The sequence below is a fragment of the Erinaceus europaeus genome, chromosome 23 (genome assembly GCF_950295315.1).
Source record: "Erinaceus europaeus chromosome 23, mEriEur2.1, whole genome shotgun sequence".
NCBI lineage: Eukaryota > Metazoa > Chordata > Mammalia > Eulipotyphla > Erinaceidae > Erinaceus > Erinaceus europaeus.
Window position 1 is genome coordinate 14,743,883 of NC_080184.1, and position 19,903 is coordinate 14,763,785.

General features: G+C 65.5%; 2 protein-coding genes across 2 annotated transcripts; both read left to right on the forward strand.

The window, feature by feature from the left end:
• Positions 1 to 230: 230 nt before the first annotated feature.
• On the forward strand, positions 231 to 12,008 carry SLC27A1 (solute carrier family 27 member 1). The gene is made up of 13 exons (XM_060182324.1): positions 231 to 253; positions 854 to 1,015; positions 5,425 to 5,819; positions 6,181 to 6,342; positions 6,426 to 6,495; positions 6,625 to 6,716; positions 6,954 to 7,063; positions 7,633 to 7,842; positions 8,978 to 9,104; positions 9,184 to 9,321; positions 10,429 to 10,593; positions 10,706 to 10,852; positions 11,257 to 12,008. Exons 2-13 carry the CDS (start codon positions 855 to 857, stop codon positions 11,412 to 11,414), a joined length of 1,935 nt encoding a protein of 644 aa, XP_060038307.1. The 5' UTR covers positions 231 to 253; position 854; the 3' UTR covers positions 11,415 to 12,008.
• A 2,018-nt stretch (positions 12,009 to 14,026) lies between these two features.
• PGLS (6-phosphogluconolactonase) lies at positions 14,027 to 18,071 on the forward strand. The gene is made up of 5 exons (XM_007533227.3): positions 14,027 to 14,338; positions 15,587 to 15,694; positions 15,775 to 15,876; positions 17,355 to 17,495; positions 17,740 to 18,071. The coding sequence occupies exons 1-5, from the start codon at positions 14,051 to 14,053 to the stop codon at positions 17,869 to 17,871; spliced, it is 771 nt and encodes a 256-aa protein (XP_007533289.1). The 5' UTR covers positions 14,027 to 14,050; the 3' UTR covers positions 17,872 to 18,071.
• The last annotated feature ends 1,832 nt before the right edge of the window (positions 18,072 to 19,903 follow it).

Sequence of the window (19,903 nt, forward strand, 5' to 3'; positions counted from 1 at the left end):
CCGGGGACGGGGCCAGCGGGCGGGACGCCACCGCGTTGCCCGGGAGACGGCGGGCGCTCTAGCCCGCGGCCCGCTCTCTACGGTCTGCGGCGCTCCGAGCCCCCGTTCGCTCTCGATGGCGGCGGACGCTCTGGCCCGCGGGGCGGTCTCTCTGGTCGCGGCCGCCGGAAGGGGGCGGCCCCGGCGGTGCGGCCGAGGGGCGCTAGGCGGACAGGTCCGGAGCGGATCTAGGGGGCCGACGGCGCGGGCCGGGGCCTGGGGGTGGGGCCGAGGCAAGCGAGTGGGGCACGCGGGCCGGGGGCGCGGAGCCGGGTCTCCACCGGAGGGCGGCGGGGGCCGACGGCGCCGAGGCTCCTGGGCCTGGGAGGGCGGCCTCGGCTCTGCGGGGCGGGGCCCGCGCGCTGACGGGGCGGGGCGGGGCTGTGTGGGCGGGGCCCCCGCTCCGGCCGACCAGTAAGCGCCGTGGGGCGGGGCCGGGGGCGGGTCTTGACGGAGACTGACGACCCGGTGCCCGGCGCGGGGGGCGTGGCTGAGTCTGAGGACGCGAGGGTGGGGCGGGGGCGGGGCCCCGAGCGAGGGGGCGGGGCCTTAGCGGAAGGCGGCCGGGCGGGGCGGGGGCGGGGCTCCCACGCGGGTGGGCGGGGCCTGGAGGAGGCGTCGCTCCCACCCCATTGCTGTGACCCGCCCAGCTTTGTGGTCGCGGCCGGTCGGGGCGGGGGCGGGGCTCCATCCGGAGCGGGTGGGACCTTCCCGGGCGGTGAGGGCGGGGCTCCAGCCGGGTGGGCGTGGCCCGGCGCCGCAGCGCTCTCCTGGGGGCGTGGCCGGTTCGATCCCCGGTTCGTCTCCTCCGCAGGATGCGGGTCCCGGGCGCGCTGTCCGCGGCGACCCTGCTGCTGCTGGGGCTGCTGGGGCTGCCCTGGGGCTGGAGCGCGGCGGCGGCGCTCGGCGTCTACCTCGGCGGCGGCGGCTGGCGCTTCCTGCGCATCGTGGTCAAGACGGCGCGGCGGGACCTCTTGTAAGTGCGGGGCCCCGAGGCTGGGGGAGCAGGCGGCTTGGGGTTTGGGGGGCGCTCGGCGGTATCCTGCTCAGCACAGCACCGTCCACCCCGGCACCTGTCGCCCTGGGGAGCCGGACCCCAGGGTCCCCCGCCCTCCTCCGTCCTGCCGGGCTCAACTGTCACCTGTCACTTGTCCTGAGCAAGCCAGGGAGCCTCCTAGTTCTTTCAAACTGTATTGACTTGGGGAGGGAGAGAGAAACAGTAGCTTTCTGGCTCGTGCCTAAGGTGCCAGGAGTCAAGCCCAGGGCCTCTCAGCTGGGAAATGCAGGGTGCCACCACCATGCCACCTCTATTGTTATTATTACTTTTGCTTGTTTTTCCACCGGACTCCTGCTCAGCTCTGGCTCCTAGTAGTGTGGGGAATTGAACCGGGGACATTGGAGCCTTGGACAGGAGACTCTTTTTGCACAACCATCATGCTGTCCTCCCCAGCCTTATTATTATTATTACTGTTATTATTATTATTATTTACCCAGAGGCCTGCTCAGCTCTGGCTGATGGTGGTGCTGGGGATGGAACTTGGGACCTCAGAGCCTCAGGCAGGAGTCAGTTTGCAGAGCCTCTATTCTGTTTCCCCATCCTACAACTTATTATTATTATTTATCATTATTATTATTTTACCAGAGCACTGCTCAGCTCTGGTTTACAGTGGTGTGAGGGATTGAACCTGGGACTTTGGAGCCTCAGGCATGAGAGTCTGTTTGCCTGCCATCGTGCTGTCTACCCCCGCCTGACTTGTTATTTTCTTTATTTGCTTTTTCCCCCTTTGGTTGCCTTTGTTGTTTTTTTTATTGTTGTTGTTATTGATGTTGTCGTTGTTGGCTAGGACAGAGAGAAATGGAGAGAGGAGGGGAAGACAGAGAGGGGGAGAGAAAGACAGACACCTGCAGACCTGCTTCACCGCCTGTGAAGCGACTCCCCTGCAGGTGGGGAGCCGGGGGCTCGAACCGGGATCCTCGTGCCGGTCCCTGCGCTTTGCGCCACGTGCGCTTAACCCGCTGCTCTACCGCCGGACTCCCTTGTTGCCCTTGTTTTATTGTTGTTGTTATTGATGTCGTCGTTGTTGGCTAGGACAGAGACAAATGGAGAAAGGAGGGGAAGACAGAGAGGGGGAGAGAAAGACAGACACCTGCAGACCTGCTTCACCGCCTGTGAAGTGACTCCCCTGCAGGTGGGGAGCCGGGGGCTCGAACCAGCATCCTTGCGCTGGTCCTTGCACCTGCGCTTAACCCGCTGCGCTATCGCCCACCCCCACCCTGACTTATTATTTTACCTGAGAGAGAAACGGAGTCCCCAGAGTCCTGCCCAGCTCTGGCTGAGGGTGGTGTCGGGGATTGAACCTGGGCCTTACAGCCTCAGCCGTGCAGCTAATACCCTCTGCCACCTGCCCGCCATATGCCGGGAGCCCCTGGACACCCTGCGCTCAGCCGGTCACTTCCCAGCCTTGTGATTCTTGTGATTCTGTTTATTGATCGTCTCAGGCTGTGTTGTCGGCCTCCGTGACTCATGTCACCACGCCGTTCCTGAGATACGTGGGATCCCTTGGGAGGTTGGGGTGGGGCTGTTTTTAAGGAGCAAACTCCCCACAAAAAAGGGACAAAGAAAAAGCCAAAAAATGTGGGCGGCATAAAGGGCTTTTGTTCATAATAGTCAACGGACTGTCCCCTCGCCTGACCTCAGCTGGGGATGTCTTACAGCGACACCCCACCCCCCACTTGTGTGTCCTTGGATGACTTTCAAAAACTCTTTCTTTATTATTGGGTCGAGACAGAGAGAAATTGAGAGGGGAGGAGGGAGACAGAAAGGGAAAGAGACAGAGAGACCCCTGCAGCCCTGCCCCACGGCTCCTGAAGCTCCCCCTGCAGGTGGGGACCACGGGCATCTGGAAAGCTTGGTGCTCAGCTGCGCTGCCCAGTGGCCAGGGGAGGCGTTGCGTTGCCACAGAGCTTTGGAGTTTCCCTGGGTCTGCTGGCGCCTTGGTGCAGATGCTGCTCTCTCCTCTGCTTGTCTGTCTGTCTGTCTGTCTGTCTCCTCTCCCTGGACAGGCTGTACGCTGCCCCTGTCCACAGAGATGGCTCTGCCGGCCCCCTGGCTTTCTTTTGTTCCGGCCTGTCCCCTGTCTTAGGCACAGCCTTTGCATTTTGTAGAGCACAGCCTTGTAACTGAGGAGGATTCCTGGGTTTGTCTCTGCCTCCAGGGTCATCGCTGGGGACGCGAACCCACTGCTCCTGGAGGCCGTTTTTCCCCATTTTGTTGCCCTTGTTCTTATTCTTGTTGTTGTAGTCACTGATGTCGTCGTTGTTGGACAGGACAGAGAGACATGGAGAGAGGAGGGGAAGACAGAGAGAGGGAGAGAAAGACAGACACCTGCAGACCTGCTTCACCGCCTGGGAAGCGACTCCCCTGCAGGTGGGGATCCGGGGGCTCGAACTGGGATCCTTATGCCAGTCGTGCCGTGTGCGCTTAACGGCCTGACCCCCAGGAGAATTCCTGTTTGTGCAGTTATTGTTTTTTTCCATGAGTGGCCAGAGACATTGCTCAGTGGGTGGGGTGCAGGCCTTGCCTTGCAGCAGGCCCAGGTTCAAGCCCTGACACCACCTGCAAGGTGGCATGGCACCGGGGGCAGCTCCGGCTCTGTGGCGTCTCTCCCTCTCCTATTCTCCTTCGCTCGTCTCTCCATCTGAATGGGAAAGCAGCCTGCAGATGGTGGGGGAAGGGTGCCCCGAAACAAACACTGGAATAATCAAGGAAGCCGCTCGGTGGGCCCTGTGTCCGTCCTCACCCCGCGTGATCAGAAAGACAGAGACAGGGCCGGCAAGATCGCTCCCACGGGGCACGCCTGTTCAAGCCCCAGCCCGTGCCACTAGAGGGGGGCTTCGGTGCTGTCCTGTCTCCCCCTCTCCTCCTCTGTCTTTCTCCCTTTTTCCCCAGAGCTCTGCTCGTCTCTGGCTGATGGTGGTGCTGGGGAGGGACCCTGGGATCTTTGGTGTTTCAGGCAGGACAGTCCTTTTGCAGAACCCCTGTGCTGTCCTGCCAGTTTGGCCTCTCTGTCTGAAATGTCACTTAGGAGTGGTGGCAACAGCCGAAGGCAGGCAGAAAGGAAAGCGAGGTTCGGTGGAATAGCTCACTCGAACTGTGTGTTTGTCAGCTGCATGGCCGGGATCACACCTGGCCCCCACTGCCTTGGAGGAAGCTTTGCTGGTCTCTGTCACTCTCTCTCTGGCTCTCTCTTTAAATGAATGAATTCGAAAGAGAGGAAGGAAGAAGGAAAGACGTCATCCCCAGTGAAATAGTGTTGTGGCGTTTCTCTCATAAAAATATTTGTAAGAATGTTTGAAAAGCAGGGACCAGAAATCAGTCTCTCTCTCCCTTTCTCTCACTATCTTTCCCTTCCATTTCAGTTTCTGTCTGTCTCTTTTATTATTGCTGTCTTTATTTGTTTATTAGTTATTGGATAGAGACAGCCAGAAGTCAAAAGGGAAGGGGTGATAGAGGGAGAGACACCTGTAGCCCTGCTTTGCCATTCCTGAAACTTTTCCCACTGCAGGTGGGGACTGGGGGCTTGAACCCTGGTCCTACGCACTGTAACGTGTGCGCTCCACCAGGTGCGCCACCACCCAGTCACAATAAAAAAGGTTTTCAAAGCAAAGCGGCAGCCGGCACCCCCGTGAAGCTCCGTGCTCCCCTGGTGCCTCACTGCCAAGAGCCCTGCCCAGACTTTCTCTTCCCGCCTCCTTCCTCATCTCTTAGACACTCAGGATCCCCAGGGGCCAGTTGCTGTGCCATCTGTCGCCAGGCAGGACCTGCCCTGTGCGCTGGCAGTGTGGGTACTAATGGTGGGGGGCTGCCCAGGCCTGTCCCCAGGGGCCCCTCTGCTCTGAGGGGCTTCCAACTTGGGGTTCCCATTGGCTGGGGCCGGGCCTGGGGGGACACTGACAGCGGGGTTTCTGTCCCCGTGCACCCCCCTCTCCCCAGAGAAGGGGGGAGGCTTGAAAGGGGCTGAGGGCCAGCTGGTGAGGGCACAGTCCTGGGGCACAGAGGCCCCTGGGGGCAGGTCAGCCATTGGGGATGGGTACCGGTGACCCCCATATCTAGCAACCGGAGGGTCCCCATGAAGCCTCCGCTGCCTTTGGGAGGTGGGGGGACAGGCCTTCCTACCCTCCCAGGCCCCTCCTCAGCCTCCCAGGGGCCCCCACACTCCGTCTCCGCACCCACAGCATCTCACAGCCCCCATCTCAATGCCCCCCTCCAGCTCCATGGCTCCCTACTAGCTCCAGGCCTCCGTCCCTGCTGCCCACACTTGCTCCAGTGGGACGCAGGGTGGTGGGGTCCCCAGTGCCCGTGCCCCTGACCCCCTGTCCCCCCAGCGGCCTGTGGGTGCTGGTCCGCGTGCGGCTGGAGCTGCGGCGGCACGAGCGGGCGGGCGCCACGGTCCCGCGGCTGTTCCGGGCGGTGGCGCGGCGCAGCCCCGAGCGGACGGCGCTGGTGGACGCGGGCAGCGGGGCGCGCTGGAGCTTCGCGCGGCTGGACGGCTTCGCGGACGCCGTGGCGCTCGCCTTCGGCCGCAGGGGCTTCGCGCCCGGGGACGTGGTGGCGCTGCTGCTGGCCGGGCGCCCCGAGTTCGTGGGGCTGTGGCTCGGCCTGGCCCGGGCGGGCGTGGAGGCCGCGCTGCTCAACGTGCAGCTGCGCCGCCAGCCCCTCGCCCACTGCCTGCGCGTCTCGGGGGCCCGCGCCCTGGTCTTCACGCCCGAGCTGGCCGCCGGTGAGCTGGGGGGTCCGAGGGAGCGGGTGGGGGACCCCGCTGGGGGAGGGGAGGGTAGAAGGAGGAGGAGAGGGAGGGTGGCAAGAGGACCCCCCCCCGACTGGGGGGGCGAGGGTACCCTCTGCTATGGGTGGCAGGATGGTGGGAGCCCCAGACCTGTGTCCCAGACGTGCAGCCCGGCCGGGGCACAGACAGGCCCCCTACCTTCCCCGACGACCCCCGCCCTCCACCTCCTCAGGTGCACCCCCAACCTCAGGCCCCCCAGTACTTGTCCAAACGACCCCCAGCTTCCCTGGGCCCCCAGTGCGTCCGTAGAATGTCCCCACCTCCCCCAGGCCCCTGACCCTGTGGTGTCACGCAGCCGTGGCCGAGGTGAGCGGGGAGCTGGGCAAGAGTCTGGTCAAGTTCTGCCTGGGGACCCCCGGGCCCGAGGGCATCCCGCCCGACACGGAGCTGCTGGACCCGCTGCTGGAGGAGGCGCCCCGGGAGCCCCCTGAGGAGCCCCCAGGCAAGGGCATGGACGGTGAGTGGGGGAGCCCCCAGACCCCGGGCGGGGATGGCGAGTGCCCCCCCCAGTGCCCGCCCCTCAGCGCCCCTCTGCCCTAGGCCGCCTTTTCTACATCTACACGTCGGGGACCACCGGCATGCCCAAGGCTGCCATCGTGGTGCACAGCAGGTGGGCCCCGAGACCCCGGGCCTGGGGGGGAGGAGACCCCGGCGCCCCCGCAGCCGCACCTGGCTTGACCCCCTCTGCTGCCCTGGGGTCCTCTCACCGGGCCCGCCTCAGCCTCCCTCCCCCCCCCAGGTACTACCGCATCGCCGCCTTTGGCCACCACGCCTACCGCCTGCGGCCCTCGGATGTGGTCTACGACTGCCTGCCCCTCTACCACTCAGCGGGTATGCGGGGCGGGGGCTGCGGGAGCGGGGGCTGCGGGGAGCGGTGGGGGCTGCGGGCTGTGGTGGCAGGGGCTGCGGGCTGTGGTGGCAGGGGCTGCGGGGAGGGGGGGTGCCTGCGGGGAGCGGGGGGGGGGGGGGCTGCGGTGGCTGTGGGGTTGGGGGCTGCAGGGTGCGGGGGCTGCGGGGAGCGTGAGCGTGGGCTGCAGGGTGCGGAGGTCAGCTCTGACCCCCCCCCAGGGAACATCATGGGCGTGGGCCAGTGTCTGCTGTACGGGCTGACTGTCGTCTTGCGTCAGAAGTTCTCAGCCAGCCGCTTCTGGGACGACTGTGTCCAGCATGACTGCACGGTCAGGGCCTGCCTGCCCCGAGCTCCCGAGCCCCCAGATCTCAGCCTGAATCCTCAGAACCAAAGCTTCGGTCCCCAGGCCCTGCAGCCCCGAATGTCAGCCCTGATCCTCCCGATGTCATCTCTCAGATCTCACACCCCAAGCCTCAGCCCCATGGAGTCCCCAGACCTCAGCACTTGGGCCCGCAGACCCAGACCCTAGATTTCAGCGCCAAGCCCCGAGGGCCACCCCCCCTAGATTTCAACCCTCCTTGTCCGCAAGCCTCAGACCCGCAGCCCTCTCTCCACATCGCGGCCCCGAACCCGGGCTCCGCTCTGGCCTCCCCTCACCCCATCCCCGGCCACGCCCATCAGTAGGCCCCTCCCCCTGCGCCACCGCCTGCCCCGCCCCTTCCACGCGAGCCGCCGGGCCCCGCCCCCTCCACGTGCGCCCGCTCAGCTCTGCCAGGGGCCTAAGCGCCCAGGGTCAGCCTGGGGAGGGAGCGGCCTCGCCCCATTGGCTCACCCGGGGTCCTGGCGCCCGAGCGTGGGGTCCTGGGTCCCCGCAGAGCGCCCGGCCGCCCCCCTCAGGTGGTGCAGTACATCGGCGAGACGTGCCGCTACCTGCTGCGGCAGCCCCGGCGGGAGGCAGAGAGCCGCCACCGCGTGCGCCTGGCCGTGGGCAATGGGCTGCGCCCAGCCATCTGGGAGGAGTTCGCGCGGCGCTTCGGGGTGCGCCAGATCGGGGAGTTCTACGGCGCCACCGAGTGCAACTGCAGCATCGCCAACATGGACGGCAAGGTGGGGCGCCGCCCCCCAAGACCCGGGACCTCTGAGTCCGCATCTGGAAAAGGGGGTCCGGGCCCCCCCGGGTTGTTCTCATCCCTGATGCCCCCAAGGAGGGATACAGAGGGACAGACGGAGAGACAGACAGAGCAATGTTCTGGGCCCGAGAAACAGAACACGGTCCAGGTTCCTTCATTATTGGGGGGGACTGCTCCAGAGAGCGGGCCCCTGACCACCTGAGGTCCCTGGTTCGAGCCCTGGAACCACACGGGAGCCATTTATTTTAAAGCTTGATTGTATTGTCTTTCTAGATTTTAGTTTATTTATTATTGGATAGAGACAGAAATTGAAGGTGGGGGTAGACAGCAGATGGTTCTGCAGAGAGACTGTTCGGCCTGAGGCTCCAAAGTCCCAGGTTCAATCCCCCCCCCCCAATACCACCATAAGCCAGAGCTGAGCAGGGCTCTGGGAAAAAAAAAAAAACTATTGAGAGGGGGAAGGGAAGCTAGAGAGGGAAAGAGACCCCTGCAGCTCTGCTCCACTGCTCAGGAAGCTTCTCCCCTGCAGGTGGGGAGTCGAGGCTTGAACTCAGATCCTTGTGTTCGGTGACAGGTGCACTCAGTTGGGTGCATGACCACCTGGCCCCTTTTATCATATATTTTCTAAATACTTATTTATTGGAGACAGAAGTTGAGAGACAGAGAGACCCCTGCAGCTCTGCACCACCGCTCGGGAAGCTTACCCCCACGCCCTGTAGGTGGGGAGTGAGGGGGGTGGGAGGCTCGAACCCGGGTCCTTGCGGTGCACCAGCACCCAGCCCTGATCCGGTGCAGCTCGCTGTCTTGTTAACAAAGACACCCTCTTGCCCAAGCTCCCCCACGTGGGGTGGAGGGAGACCCCAAGCCTCCCTCTGGCCGCAAGGTGCCAGGATTGGACTCGACCTCGCCCCAGCAAGTCCGGTGCTCCGGCCACTGCACCAGCTGGCTAGAGCTTGGGACCCGTGTTCCCAGAGGGCAAGGCCAGTAGAGAGAGGAGCTGGGAGCCCTAGGGTGCCCCCATCTCTGCGTGCCAGCTGCACCCCCAGGGCCTTCGCACCAGGACCAGGGGAGTGGGGGCCGGGGGCGGCTCCCTGACCAGTCCTCTCCGCCAGGTGGGCGCCTGCGGCTTCAACAGCCGCATCCTGCCGCACGTCTACCCGATCCGGCTGATCAAGGTGGACGAGGACTCGCTGGAGCCGCTGCGGGACGCGCGGGGGCTGTGCGTGCCCTGCCAGCCGGGTGAGCGGGGGCCCGGGGCTGGCGCGGCCGGGGTGTGTGTGTGTGGGGGGGGGGCCCAGCCTGACCCCCGGCTCCCCAGGCGAGCCCGGCCTCCTGGTGGGTCAGATCAACCAGCGGGACCCGCTGCGCCGCTTCGACGGCTACCTCAGCGAGAGCGCCACCAGCAGGAAGATCGCCCGCAACGTCTTCAGCAAGGGGGACTTGGCCTACCTTTCGGGTGAGGGCGGGGCCTTGGGTGGGGCGCGGTCTCGATGGAATAGAGGCGGGGCCTTGGGTGGGGCCTTGGGGAGAGGAGACCTGGGGATGGGGTGGCCCGTGGGTGGGCGGGGCCTTGAGTGGGGGCGTGGTCTCGTATGGAGTAGGGGCGGGGCCTTGGGGAGAGGAGACCTGGGGATGGGGTGGCCCGTGGGTGGGCGTGGCCTTGAGTGGGGGCGTGGCCTGTGATGGACTAGGAGCCCGAGGAGATAGGAGGGGCTGAACGAGGGGAGGGGAGAGGAGATAATGGTGGCCGCAGGGGAGGTGGAGGACACCAAGGAGGGAGAATGGGAGAAGAGAAGGAGATGGAGCCAAAGGAGGTGGTGGAGGAGGAAGTGATAAAGCAGGGGGCAGATTAGGACAGAGGAAGTAGCGAAAGCAGGGAGGCTCCCCCTGGAGGACCTGCCCCCCCCCCCCCCGACAGGAGAAGCCCTCTCCACCCATTCGATGGACGCCCCCTCTGCGCCCCTGTCAGACTGGGGCTGGGGTGACAGAGACGGGCTCCCTGCGGTTGCAACAGATCGGGGCCACCCGCCTGCACTGGGGCGGGGTCTGGGTTAGGGGTGGGCAGAGGGCGTGGTCTGAGCCCAGGAGAGGCAAGGCCATGTAGGAGGCGTGGCCTGGGGAGCCAGGACCTTGTGGTCTATGGGGCGGGGTCTGGGGTTAAGGGGCGTGGTAGGTACCCAGGGGGCGCGGCTCGGTCGCAGGAGGAAGTGGCCTCAGGACTAGGGGCTGACCACTAGCCAGAGGGCGGAGCCACGACTTGGCGTGACAAGCTGAGAGTCCACAGGCAGAGCCACTACTCCAGCCTGACAGTGGGGAGTGACAAGCTCATTTCAGGGCCAGATGTGACCCCGGGTGATGATCCTTTAGTGGGCGTGTCCACCCCGGCGGGGGCGGAGTCTGGGCTGCGGGCGTGGTTCCCAGAGGCAGTCTGAGTGGGTGTGGGCGTGGCTTGCCGTGGCCCTGGTTTGCTGCAGCGGGTGAGGCCGCGGCACTAGGGCAGGGCTGTGGGCGTGGCCACGCAGACTGACAGGCGGGTGGGCGTGTCCCTGGCTCCCCCCCCCAGGTGACATGCTGGTGATGGACGAGCTGGGCTACATGTACTTCCGGGACCGCAGCGGGGACACTTTCCGCTGGAAGGGCGAGAATGTGTCCACCACGGAGGTGGAGGGGGTGCTCAGCCGCCTGCTGGGCCAGACGGACGTGGCGGTGTACGGGGTGGCCGTGCCAGGCAAGTGCGGTGTGGGGTCGCCCGCGCCTGGGGCCGCCTCTGAGCCGGCATTCGGGGAGGGGGCGCACCCTGGGGAGGGGCCGCGGGCCCTGACGGGCATTGGTCCCCGCAGGCGTGGAGGGCAAGGCGGGCATGGCGGCCATCGCGGACCCCCAGGGCCGGCTGAGCCCCGACGCGCTCTACCAGGAGCTGCAGAAGGTGCTGGCGCCCTACGCCCGGCCCATCTTCCTGCGCCTGCTGCCCAAGGTGGACACCACAGGTGCGTCCCCCGGCCCCCCGCGTCTGTCTGTCTGCAGGCGTAGCCTCCGCTTTCCCTCCCTGCTGCCTGCACCTGCCCGACTGTGGCATCCTGGAGGGCTTTGCAATTCTCCAGACAGGGAGGAGACGGCGCGGCATCTGGTGCCAGGGGCGTGTGTGCGCCGGTGGGCATGGCCTGGTGTCAATAAAGCTTTATTCACAAAACCAGGGAGCGGACCCCCAATAAGCCTTTGCGCCATTCCCCACTCCGGCTTCTTTGGCAGTGGTGGGCGGGGCATTGGGGCAATTCCAGAATCCCAGAGGCCTTCCTGGAGGAGGTGTGGTTCCTGGATCTGAAGGAACAGCCTAGGGGCAGCCTGGGGGTGTGGATGGCCAGCTGGGAACCACCTCCCACTGCCTCCCCAGGAACCTTCAAGATCCAGAAGACACGGCTGCAGCAGGAGGGCTTCGACCCCCGCCAGACCTCCGACCGCGTGTTCTTCCTAGACCTGAAGCAGGGCCACTACCTGCCGCTGGACCTGGATGTCTACACCGGCATCTGCTCTGGGGCCTTTGCGCTCTGAGGGTCGGCCGCACGGCGTCCTCCCTACCCGCCCAGACCCCCCTGCCTTTCGGGGCCTCACCCTCCCTCAGACTCGTCTAGGGAGCTCAGTCTGCATTGGGGACACTCAGCTTGGGGCGTCCCTGGCACCCTCAGCTGTGCCTTCAGGAGTCCCCTGCCCAGGCCGCCTGGCCCCCCTCCGGGGACAGCACGGGCCAGCGAACGTGGAGGGGGCATCTCCTCACCACCTGTCCCTCCCGACCCTGGTGGGTGTCCCCTACCCCGATGCCGTGGCACATTCTGGAGTGGACTGTGGCCACTTGGGGATCTGAGTGTCTGAGCTGCCTGCTGCCTCTTTTAAGGGGAAACCCTCTTGGCAGTGGGGAGAGGCCTGTTCTCTCCCAGCATGGCCTGTGTGCGGGTGTTGGGGGGGCCCTGTCCCCTGACCCTCACTGCCGGCCGGCCTTGCCAGTGAGAGCTGGAGCCCGGGTGGGCGGTGACACCTCGGGCGGCCCCAGTGGCTGCTGCTGGAATGTGGGGACCAGCGTGGAGGGACGGGAGTGCCCACGGCCCCCAGGTGCCTGTTACTGGATGAAATAAACCTGCCCCGTCCCTGGCCCTTTGCCGTGTCCTGTTCTTGCTGGGGCTCCGGGACCTGACGCCGGGGGTGGTACTCTGGGGCTGGCATGGCCTCAGGGGGACTAGGAGGGCAGTTAGGATGTCAGCCCTGGGTCTGAGCTGAGCCAAACCAGAACCGGGGGCTCTGCATTCTGTTGTCTGTCACAGTCTGTCACGTGTCCACTGCATCATGTCCCCACTTCTGGAGACAGAGGGACCTGTGGGTAACTGGGGTTACCACTCGAGTGGGGGCAAGGGCATTCTGGGTAAGACCCCTTTTGGATGGCATGAGCCCAAGGTACAGATGGGGAGACTGACGCACTGGAGCTTTAACTGTGGCCTCGGTCACAAGGCACAAGACCCAACCTTTGCTCAGTACCAAAGCCTCCCTGAGGCTCATGGGGTGCCAAGGATGAGAGCCCAGTGCCTTCTCCACGGTGCCCCCTTCTGGGCTGCGGCGTGCTGTCTGGTCCGTGTGGGGCTGGACACTGAGCTGAGGAGCACAGCTGTAGAAAGGCGGGTGTGAAACCCCTGAACCGTCTCCTGGATTGGGGAGTCTGAGGTTTCTGACTGTTCCTGGTTTACGTTTTTCACGAGACAGTGACCAGAGCCCCACTCAGCTCCGGCACTCGCCTGTTGGGATTTAACCCAGTGCTTCATGGACAAGCACTCAGGGGCTTTCGGTACTCCTGACACATTCGCCATGTGTGCAGCCCCAACCGGTCTGCTTCTAGAACATCCTGTCCTACCCCTAGGGCGCTCTGCATCCTGTGGAAGGGCCTGTTTTGAATATTTCCTGCACTCCTGGGAAGCGCTGAGGGGAAGAGCTGAGTAACATCAGGGCGGAAGTTCGCTCCTTTTAATGGGAGACTGGCCCTCTCCTGTCTGGTTAGAACTTAACCTGTGGACCCACGCGCCCGCTGATGGACGCCGAGCGGCTCCCAGGCTCCTGTGGCTGCACCCACTGATTCTCAGAACAAACTGGGGTAAGGCAGGTCCCACAGCACACGTGGGCTTGCTCCCGGTGAGGCTGCCTTTGGTCTCTTTACTGAACCCTGTGTGATCCGTAAAGCAGTCTCTAGATCAGGCCCTGGGGAGGGGTCCTTGCATATTTCTGTTTTCTGGGTGGTCTTTCACTTTCCTTGTAGGCTTCTTAGAAGTGTGGACCAATCACAAGGATTTACAGATTTATTGATGAGAGCATGGGGCAGGGACAGACAGACCATCACCCTGGCACAAGACCTTGGGGACTGAGCTCGGGACTTCACACGTTAAAGTCCAAGGATTTATCCACCGTCGCCAGAGAGTTTCATACCAAAACCTTATTGGCAACGATGTTCTGGCTGTCTATCCAACGGTACATCCCCACAGCGGAGGGCCTGTTTTGCGGAAATGCTAGGGGGCTGGGGGGTGGCGCACCTGGCTAAGTGCACGTTACAATGTGCAAAGACCCGGGTTCAAGTCCCCAGTCCCCATCTGCAGGGAGAAAGCTTCACGAGTGGTGAAGCAGGGCTGCAAGGGTCTCTCTCCCTCTCTATCCTCCCCTTCCCTTTCTATTTCTGGCTGTTTCTATCCATCAAAGATTTTTTTTTTTTTTTTTTAACCAGAGCGCTGCTCAGCTCTGGCTCAAGGTGGTGCAGGAGACTGAACCTGGGACTTCGGAGCCTCAGGTATGGGAGTCTGTTTGCATAACCATTATGCTATCTACCCCTGCCCAATAAAGATTATTTTAAAAAGATGTTATAGAAAGCTCAGCAGCCCTAGGTCGCCCCCAAATGCACGCTCCTGCAGGACACCTCCCGCCTGCCCGTCCGCACCCCCAGCCACCGCAGGGATCCACTGGGTCTGGGCCCCCACCTGGTGCCAGCAGGTGCAGTCACCGGCCACACCCACCTGCCCGCTCCCGGCCCAGCTTCACCCGCGCCATTGCGCATGTGCGAACACCGGCCGTCCAATCACAGGTGCAGCCGGGAGCAGGGGGCGGGCTCACGCAGGCGCGTTGGCGGCGGGCCGGGCCTCGCTTCCGCCTCTGCCATCGCTATGGCCGCGCCGGGGCCCGGGCTCGTCTCCGTCTTCTCCAGCCCGCAGGAGCTGGGTGCGTCGCTGGCGCAGCTGGTAGCGGAGCGGGCGGCCGGCTGCCTGGCGGGCTCCCGCGGCCGCTTCGCGCTCGGTCTGTCGGGAGGCAGCCTGGTGTCACTGCTGGCCCGCGAGCTGCCCGCCGCCACCGCCTCGGCCGGCCCGGACGCCCTGGCGCGCTGGACGCTCGGCTTCTGCGATGAGCGCCTGGTGCCCTTCGAGCACGCCGAGAGCACGTACGGCCTCTACCGGGTGAGCGACGGGCGCCGGCGCGGGCCACGCCGAGGGTCAGCGCTCGCAGGCCACGCCCCCGGGGGAGCGCAGCGCGAACGCGCGGGGACGGGGGCCGCCGAGGGTCAAAGCTCCTCGCTTTCGCTCCGGGGTCGCCAGGAGGCCACGCCCCCCTCCCCGCGCGGGTACAGGGGCCGCCGAGGGTCACAGCTCCTCGCTTTCGCTCCGGGGTCGCCAGGAGGCCACGCCCCCCTCCCCGCGCGGGGACGGGGGCCGCCGAGGGTCAATCCGCGAAGGCGAAGCCCGGCACCCGCACCTGCTCTTGGCATCCCCCTAAACTGGACCCCCCCACCTGTCAGGACCTGAGCTTTGATGGGTGATCAGGGGGCTCCCCTGGAAGCAGGGGGTCACCTTCAGGGTTTCCTGAGCAGAGAAGCAGGCTGGGAGGAGTAAAGCATGAGGAAAGTGGGGGGGGGGGCCCTGTGGCAGGAGCCCGCCCTGCACCCCCCCCCGTAGCCTCCCGCCTCAGGACTCAGGACGGTGGTGCAGAACCGGCTCCCCCAGCTGCAAACAGCTTTTTCATTCAGACACAAGGCAGGGCGGGAGAGATGTCACAGCACTGGAGCTTCCCCTGGCGCCGCGGCCCTGCCATGCGGAGCCTGGACGCAAAGATGGGGCACACGCCCTGCCCAGTAGCTGCTTCTCTCGCCGCTGCTCTTGGGGTTTGGGACAACCTGAAGTCAGGGGTCCCCACGCGGTACACTGATTTTTCAGAACCAGCGCCCGCACAAGATGCGGCGCCGGGCCTCGAACCCTGGGCCTCCGACAGACGCTGCAGGGTGGGGGGCCCTATCTGCTGGGGCCCGGGGCCCCGGGTGGAGAAAGGGAGCTGGGCCCGCGCCAGGGAGCATGAGCCAGCACTTCCTCTCCTGGAACCTTCCAGACACCGCCCAGGCCAGCCAGCGGGGAGGAGGGGCCCCAGGTGACATCACTGGCTGGAACCCAGGTCCTCACAGCAGGTGCCGTGTGCCCTCCCTCCACCGGGTGCAGTGACCCCTGGCCCCCAAAAGAAACATATCGTCTCCAAATCGGGATGAGCCCGGGGTCTACAGCGGGTCTGATTCCTGGCACCACAGAGGGGGACCCCACAGCACCAGAGGAAGCTCCAGAGCTGTGCCGTCTCTCCCTCCGCCACCCCCAACGACAAAGCAAGTCAAGCGGTGTTGGCGGTCATCCTCGCACCCCGCTGACGCCCCCACTTCCCTGCAGACCCAGCTGCTGTCCCAGCTGCCCGTGCCCGCCAGCCAGGTGCTCACCATCGACCCGCAGCTGTCCGTGGAGGCGGCAGCCGAAGACTACGCACAGAAGCTGCGGCAGGTGAGCCTGATGGGTGGGGCCTCAGGGTGCGGGGACCCCCGGGGACCCCTCAGTGACTCCCCCATCCCACCCCTCCCCAGGCCTTCCAGGGTGACTCTGTCCCTGTGTTCGACCTGCTGATCCTGGGCGTGGGCCCCGACGGCCACACCTGCTCGCTCTTCCCCGGGCACCCCCTCCTGCAGGTGAGAGCACCCCCTTCCCCGCTGGGCTCCCCAAGATACGACCCCGAGGGAAGGGCTGGAGCAGGGCTGGGGCGGGGCTGGAGCCCCCAGTGTCCCGAGGAAGCTTCAGGCCTGATCTGTCTCACTGGGTGGGGAGCCCACAGACGGCCTGCTGACCGGGGGGACGGACCCACAGACAGCCTGCTGACCAGGGGGGAGAGGGACCCACAGACGGCCTGCTGCCCGGGGGGGACGGACCCACAGATGGCCTGCTGACCAGGGGGGAGAGGGACCCACAGACGGCCTGCTGACCAGGGGGGAGAGGGACCCACAGACGGCCTGCTGACCAGGGGGGACAGACCCACAGACGGCCTGCTGACCCGGGGGGACGGACCCACAGACGGCCTGCTGATCGGGGGACGGACCCACAGACGGCCTGCTGATCAGGGGGGACGGACCCACAGACGGCCTGCTGCCCCGGGGGAGAGACCCACAGACGGCCTGCTGCCCCGGGGAGACGGACCCACAGACGGCCTGCTGCCCCGGGGGGACAGACCCACAGACGGCCTGCTGACTGGGGGAGGGACCCACAGACGGCCTGCTGCCCCGGGGGGAGAGACCCACAGACGGCCTGCTGCCCCGGGGGGAGAGACCCACAGACGGCCTGCTGCCCCGGGGGGAGAGACCCACAGACGGCCTGCTGCCCCAGGGGGACGGACCCACAGATGGCCTGATGACCAGGGGGACGGACCCACAGATGGCCTGATGACCAGGGGGACGGACCCACAGATGGCCTGCTGACCAGGGGGACGGACCCACAGACGGCCTGCTGACCCGGGGGGACGGACCCACAGATGGCCTGATGACCGGGGGGACGGACCCACAGATGGCCTGCTGACCGGGGGGACGGACCCACAGACCGCCTGCTGACCAGGGGGGACGGACCCACAGACAGCCTGCTGACCCGGGGGGACAGACCCACAGACGGCCTGCTGCCCCGGGGGGACAGACCCACAGACGGCCTGCTGACTGGGGGAGGGACCCACAGACGGCCTGCTGCCCCGGGGGGAGAGACCCACAGACGGCCTGCTGCCCCAGGGGGACGGACCCACAGATGGCCTGATGACCAGGGGGACGGACCCACAGATGGCCTGATGACCAGGGGGACGGACCCACAGATGGCCTGCTGACCAGGGGGACGGACCCACAGACGGCCTGCTGACCCGGGGGGACGGACCCACAGATGGCCTGATGACCGGGGGGACGGACCCACAGATGGCCTGCTGACCGGGGGGACGGACCCACAGACCGCCTGCTGACCAGGGGGGACGGACCCACAGACAGCCTGCTGACCCGGGGGGACAGACCCACAGACGGCCTGCTGCCCCGGGGGGACAGACCCACAGACGGCCTGCTGACCCGGGGGGACAGACCCACAGACGGCCTGCTGACCAGGGGGGACGGACCCACAGACGGCCTGCTGACACCCCCACCCCCAGGAGCGGGAGCGGACTGTCGCCCCCATCCGGGACTCCCCAAAGCCCCCGCCGGAGCGTGTGACTCTCACCCTGCCCGTCCTCAACGCGGCCCGCACCGTTGTCTTCGTGGCCACCGGCGAGGGCAAGGCCGCCGTCCTCAAGGTACCTGCCCTGGGTTGAGCCCCGGCATGGGGGTGCCTCCCTCAAACAACACTGAGTTGGTCGGTAGAGAACCCAGGCTGCCCGTGCGGGACCCCCCTGCACCTGGGGAAGCTCCCAGCTGGAGTCTCTCTCCCTCCTCCTGTCTCCTGTCTGAGCCCCAGGGAGGAAGGCAGGGCCGGGGAGGCGTGGTGCAGCGGGGCTGCAGGGGTGAGGGGCCCCGCCATGACACCCGCTCTGTGTCCAGCGCATCCTGGAAGCCCGGGAGCCGCTGCCGGCGGCGCTGGTGCAGCCGCACACCGGGGAGCTGCGCTGGTTCCTGGATGAGGCGGCCGCCCGCCTGCTCAGCCTCCCGGTGGAGAAGCACTCGGCGCTGTAGCCCTCGGACCCGGGACCGCATGGACCTAGGGGCCTGCGCCAGACAGCAAGAAACCACATGGTGCAGCTTCCGGACCAAGGCCTGGCTCCTGGCAGCCGCCGAGCCCCCGGCCACACGGTGCCCCCAGCATCGGGGTCCCCGCCCGTGGGGCCCTGCCCGCAGCCACTGTGACCCGGATATTAAAGGTGCATCTTGCTGAAGGCCGGCAGCTCCTGTCCTTTCTGGCTACGCCCCCAGGGAGGTGGGGTGGCGCCTGGAGGCAGGTGTGGGGTCTGAGCCCGAACCCCAGTCCCCCAGAGGACAGCCCCCCGCCCCAGCCTGTCAGCTCAGGACACAGCCCCCCCCCAAGGTCTGTGTTTTGGCCGCAGCAGCTGGGGAACCCACACACACACACACACCTCTCTGTTATACAGTAGAGACACCGTCCTGTTCTTCCCTTTCACTGTCTTTAGATGTTTACATATTTACTTCGGTGAGTGATATAGGGAGAGCCCAGAGCCCTACTCAGCCCGGCTGCCGGCGGGGCTGGGGCTTGAACCCGGGGCCGGGGCCTCAGGCAGGCGCGTCCCTTGCAGACCCTGTGTCTCTGTGACGGACGCCGCCTTGTTCCTCCTCTCCGTCTTGTCACCTGAGCTCTGAGCAGGGCCTGTGGCTGCTGTGAGGACCGCAGACCCCACGCGGCCCCCCAGCTCGGGCGGTGCCGGTCTGGCGTGGGACCCCACACTCGAGAGGGCGAGGCTCTTGGCACAGCGGCAGGAGGGGCTGCAGGCGTCCCCTTCCCTCTTTCCCCTTTTTTCCTTTTTTTCTCCCCCCAGAGCCCTGCTCAGCTCTGACTTATGGTGGTGCAGGGGGCTGAACCTGCAACCTCAGAGCCTCAGGCATGTCTCTCCCTCTCTGTCTCCCCTGCTCTCCCCATTTCTCTCTGCCCTGTCCAGTCACATGGCAAACATGGCCTCCAGGAGCAGTGGCTTTGCAGTGCCGGCACGAACCCTGGAGGCCATACCTGAATCGGGTAAAGGAGAGAGAGAGGGAGGTTTGACGAAGCCCCACACAGAGGCTTCTTTGCAGATTCACTGGGCTGTCTCCCAGCCCAAGAACTTACTATTTTAAAGCTGTGCGTAGGATAGAGTGGGGGCAGGAGATGGCTCGGGGTCTGCAGAGACTCTCCCGCCCGCCTGAGGCTCTGAGGCCCCAGGGTCAACCCCCAGGACCGCCATCAGCCAGAGCTGAGCAGGGATGGGGTGTGGGGGTCGGGGGTGCTTCGGACAAGAGACAGGAAGGAGCTCTCAGCAGATCACTCTCTCTCCCCATTCCTCTCTTTGCTTTATTTCTTTTATTATTATTTTGGCCCCCAGGCCAGTCACCAGGGCTTCACCCCTGCGCAATTCCACTCACTGTTTCTCCCTTGCAGAGGAGAGGCTCCAGCCCAGCTCCCGCTCCCCCAGACCCAGGGCGCCACGCACAGCTCAGTGCATCTGCCCGCTGGGCTCTGGAAGGGGACGTTCTCTGGGCTCAGAGCTGGGTGGCTGTGGGCAGAGCACCTCCTTCCAGAACCTTCGAGAAGCCCTCTCCCCACTCGGGGGGTCCCCGGGGTTGTGCTCCATCTCCGTCCAGGGCTCCCGTGTTTGGGGCATCCGGCCCCTCCTATGGAGGCCTGCTCAGAGCCCTACCTCTTCGAGCCGAGTAGTACCCCACCAGGTGCAGGGACAAGCCCCGTGTCCTGCCCTCAGGAACGCCGGGCCCCTTAGTCTGTCCACCGTGTGGGGTGCAGACACTCTGGACATCTATCTGCTTGCAGGGGTGGGAGGGGGACACAGCCCTGCCCCGGGTCCTGGACCCAGGTCCTGAGAGTGGGGTGGGGGAGTCCCGAAACCCTCACTTACGGGGGACGTAGGAACTGAAACCCCACAAGTGAAACCACAGAGCAGTTTCCTTCACCTGCTCCTGCTCATGTGATTGGGGGGGGTTGTGGGTGGGTGGCAGGTGGGGCCCCCAGGATGGGGCAGGAGGGCCTGAAGCTGAAATAAAGAGA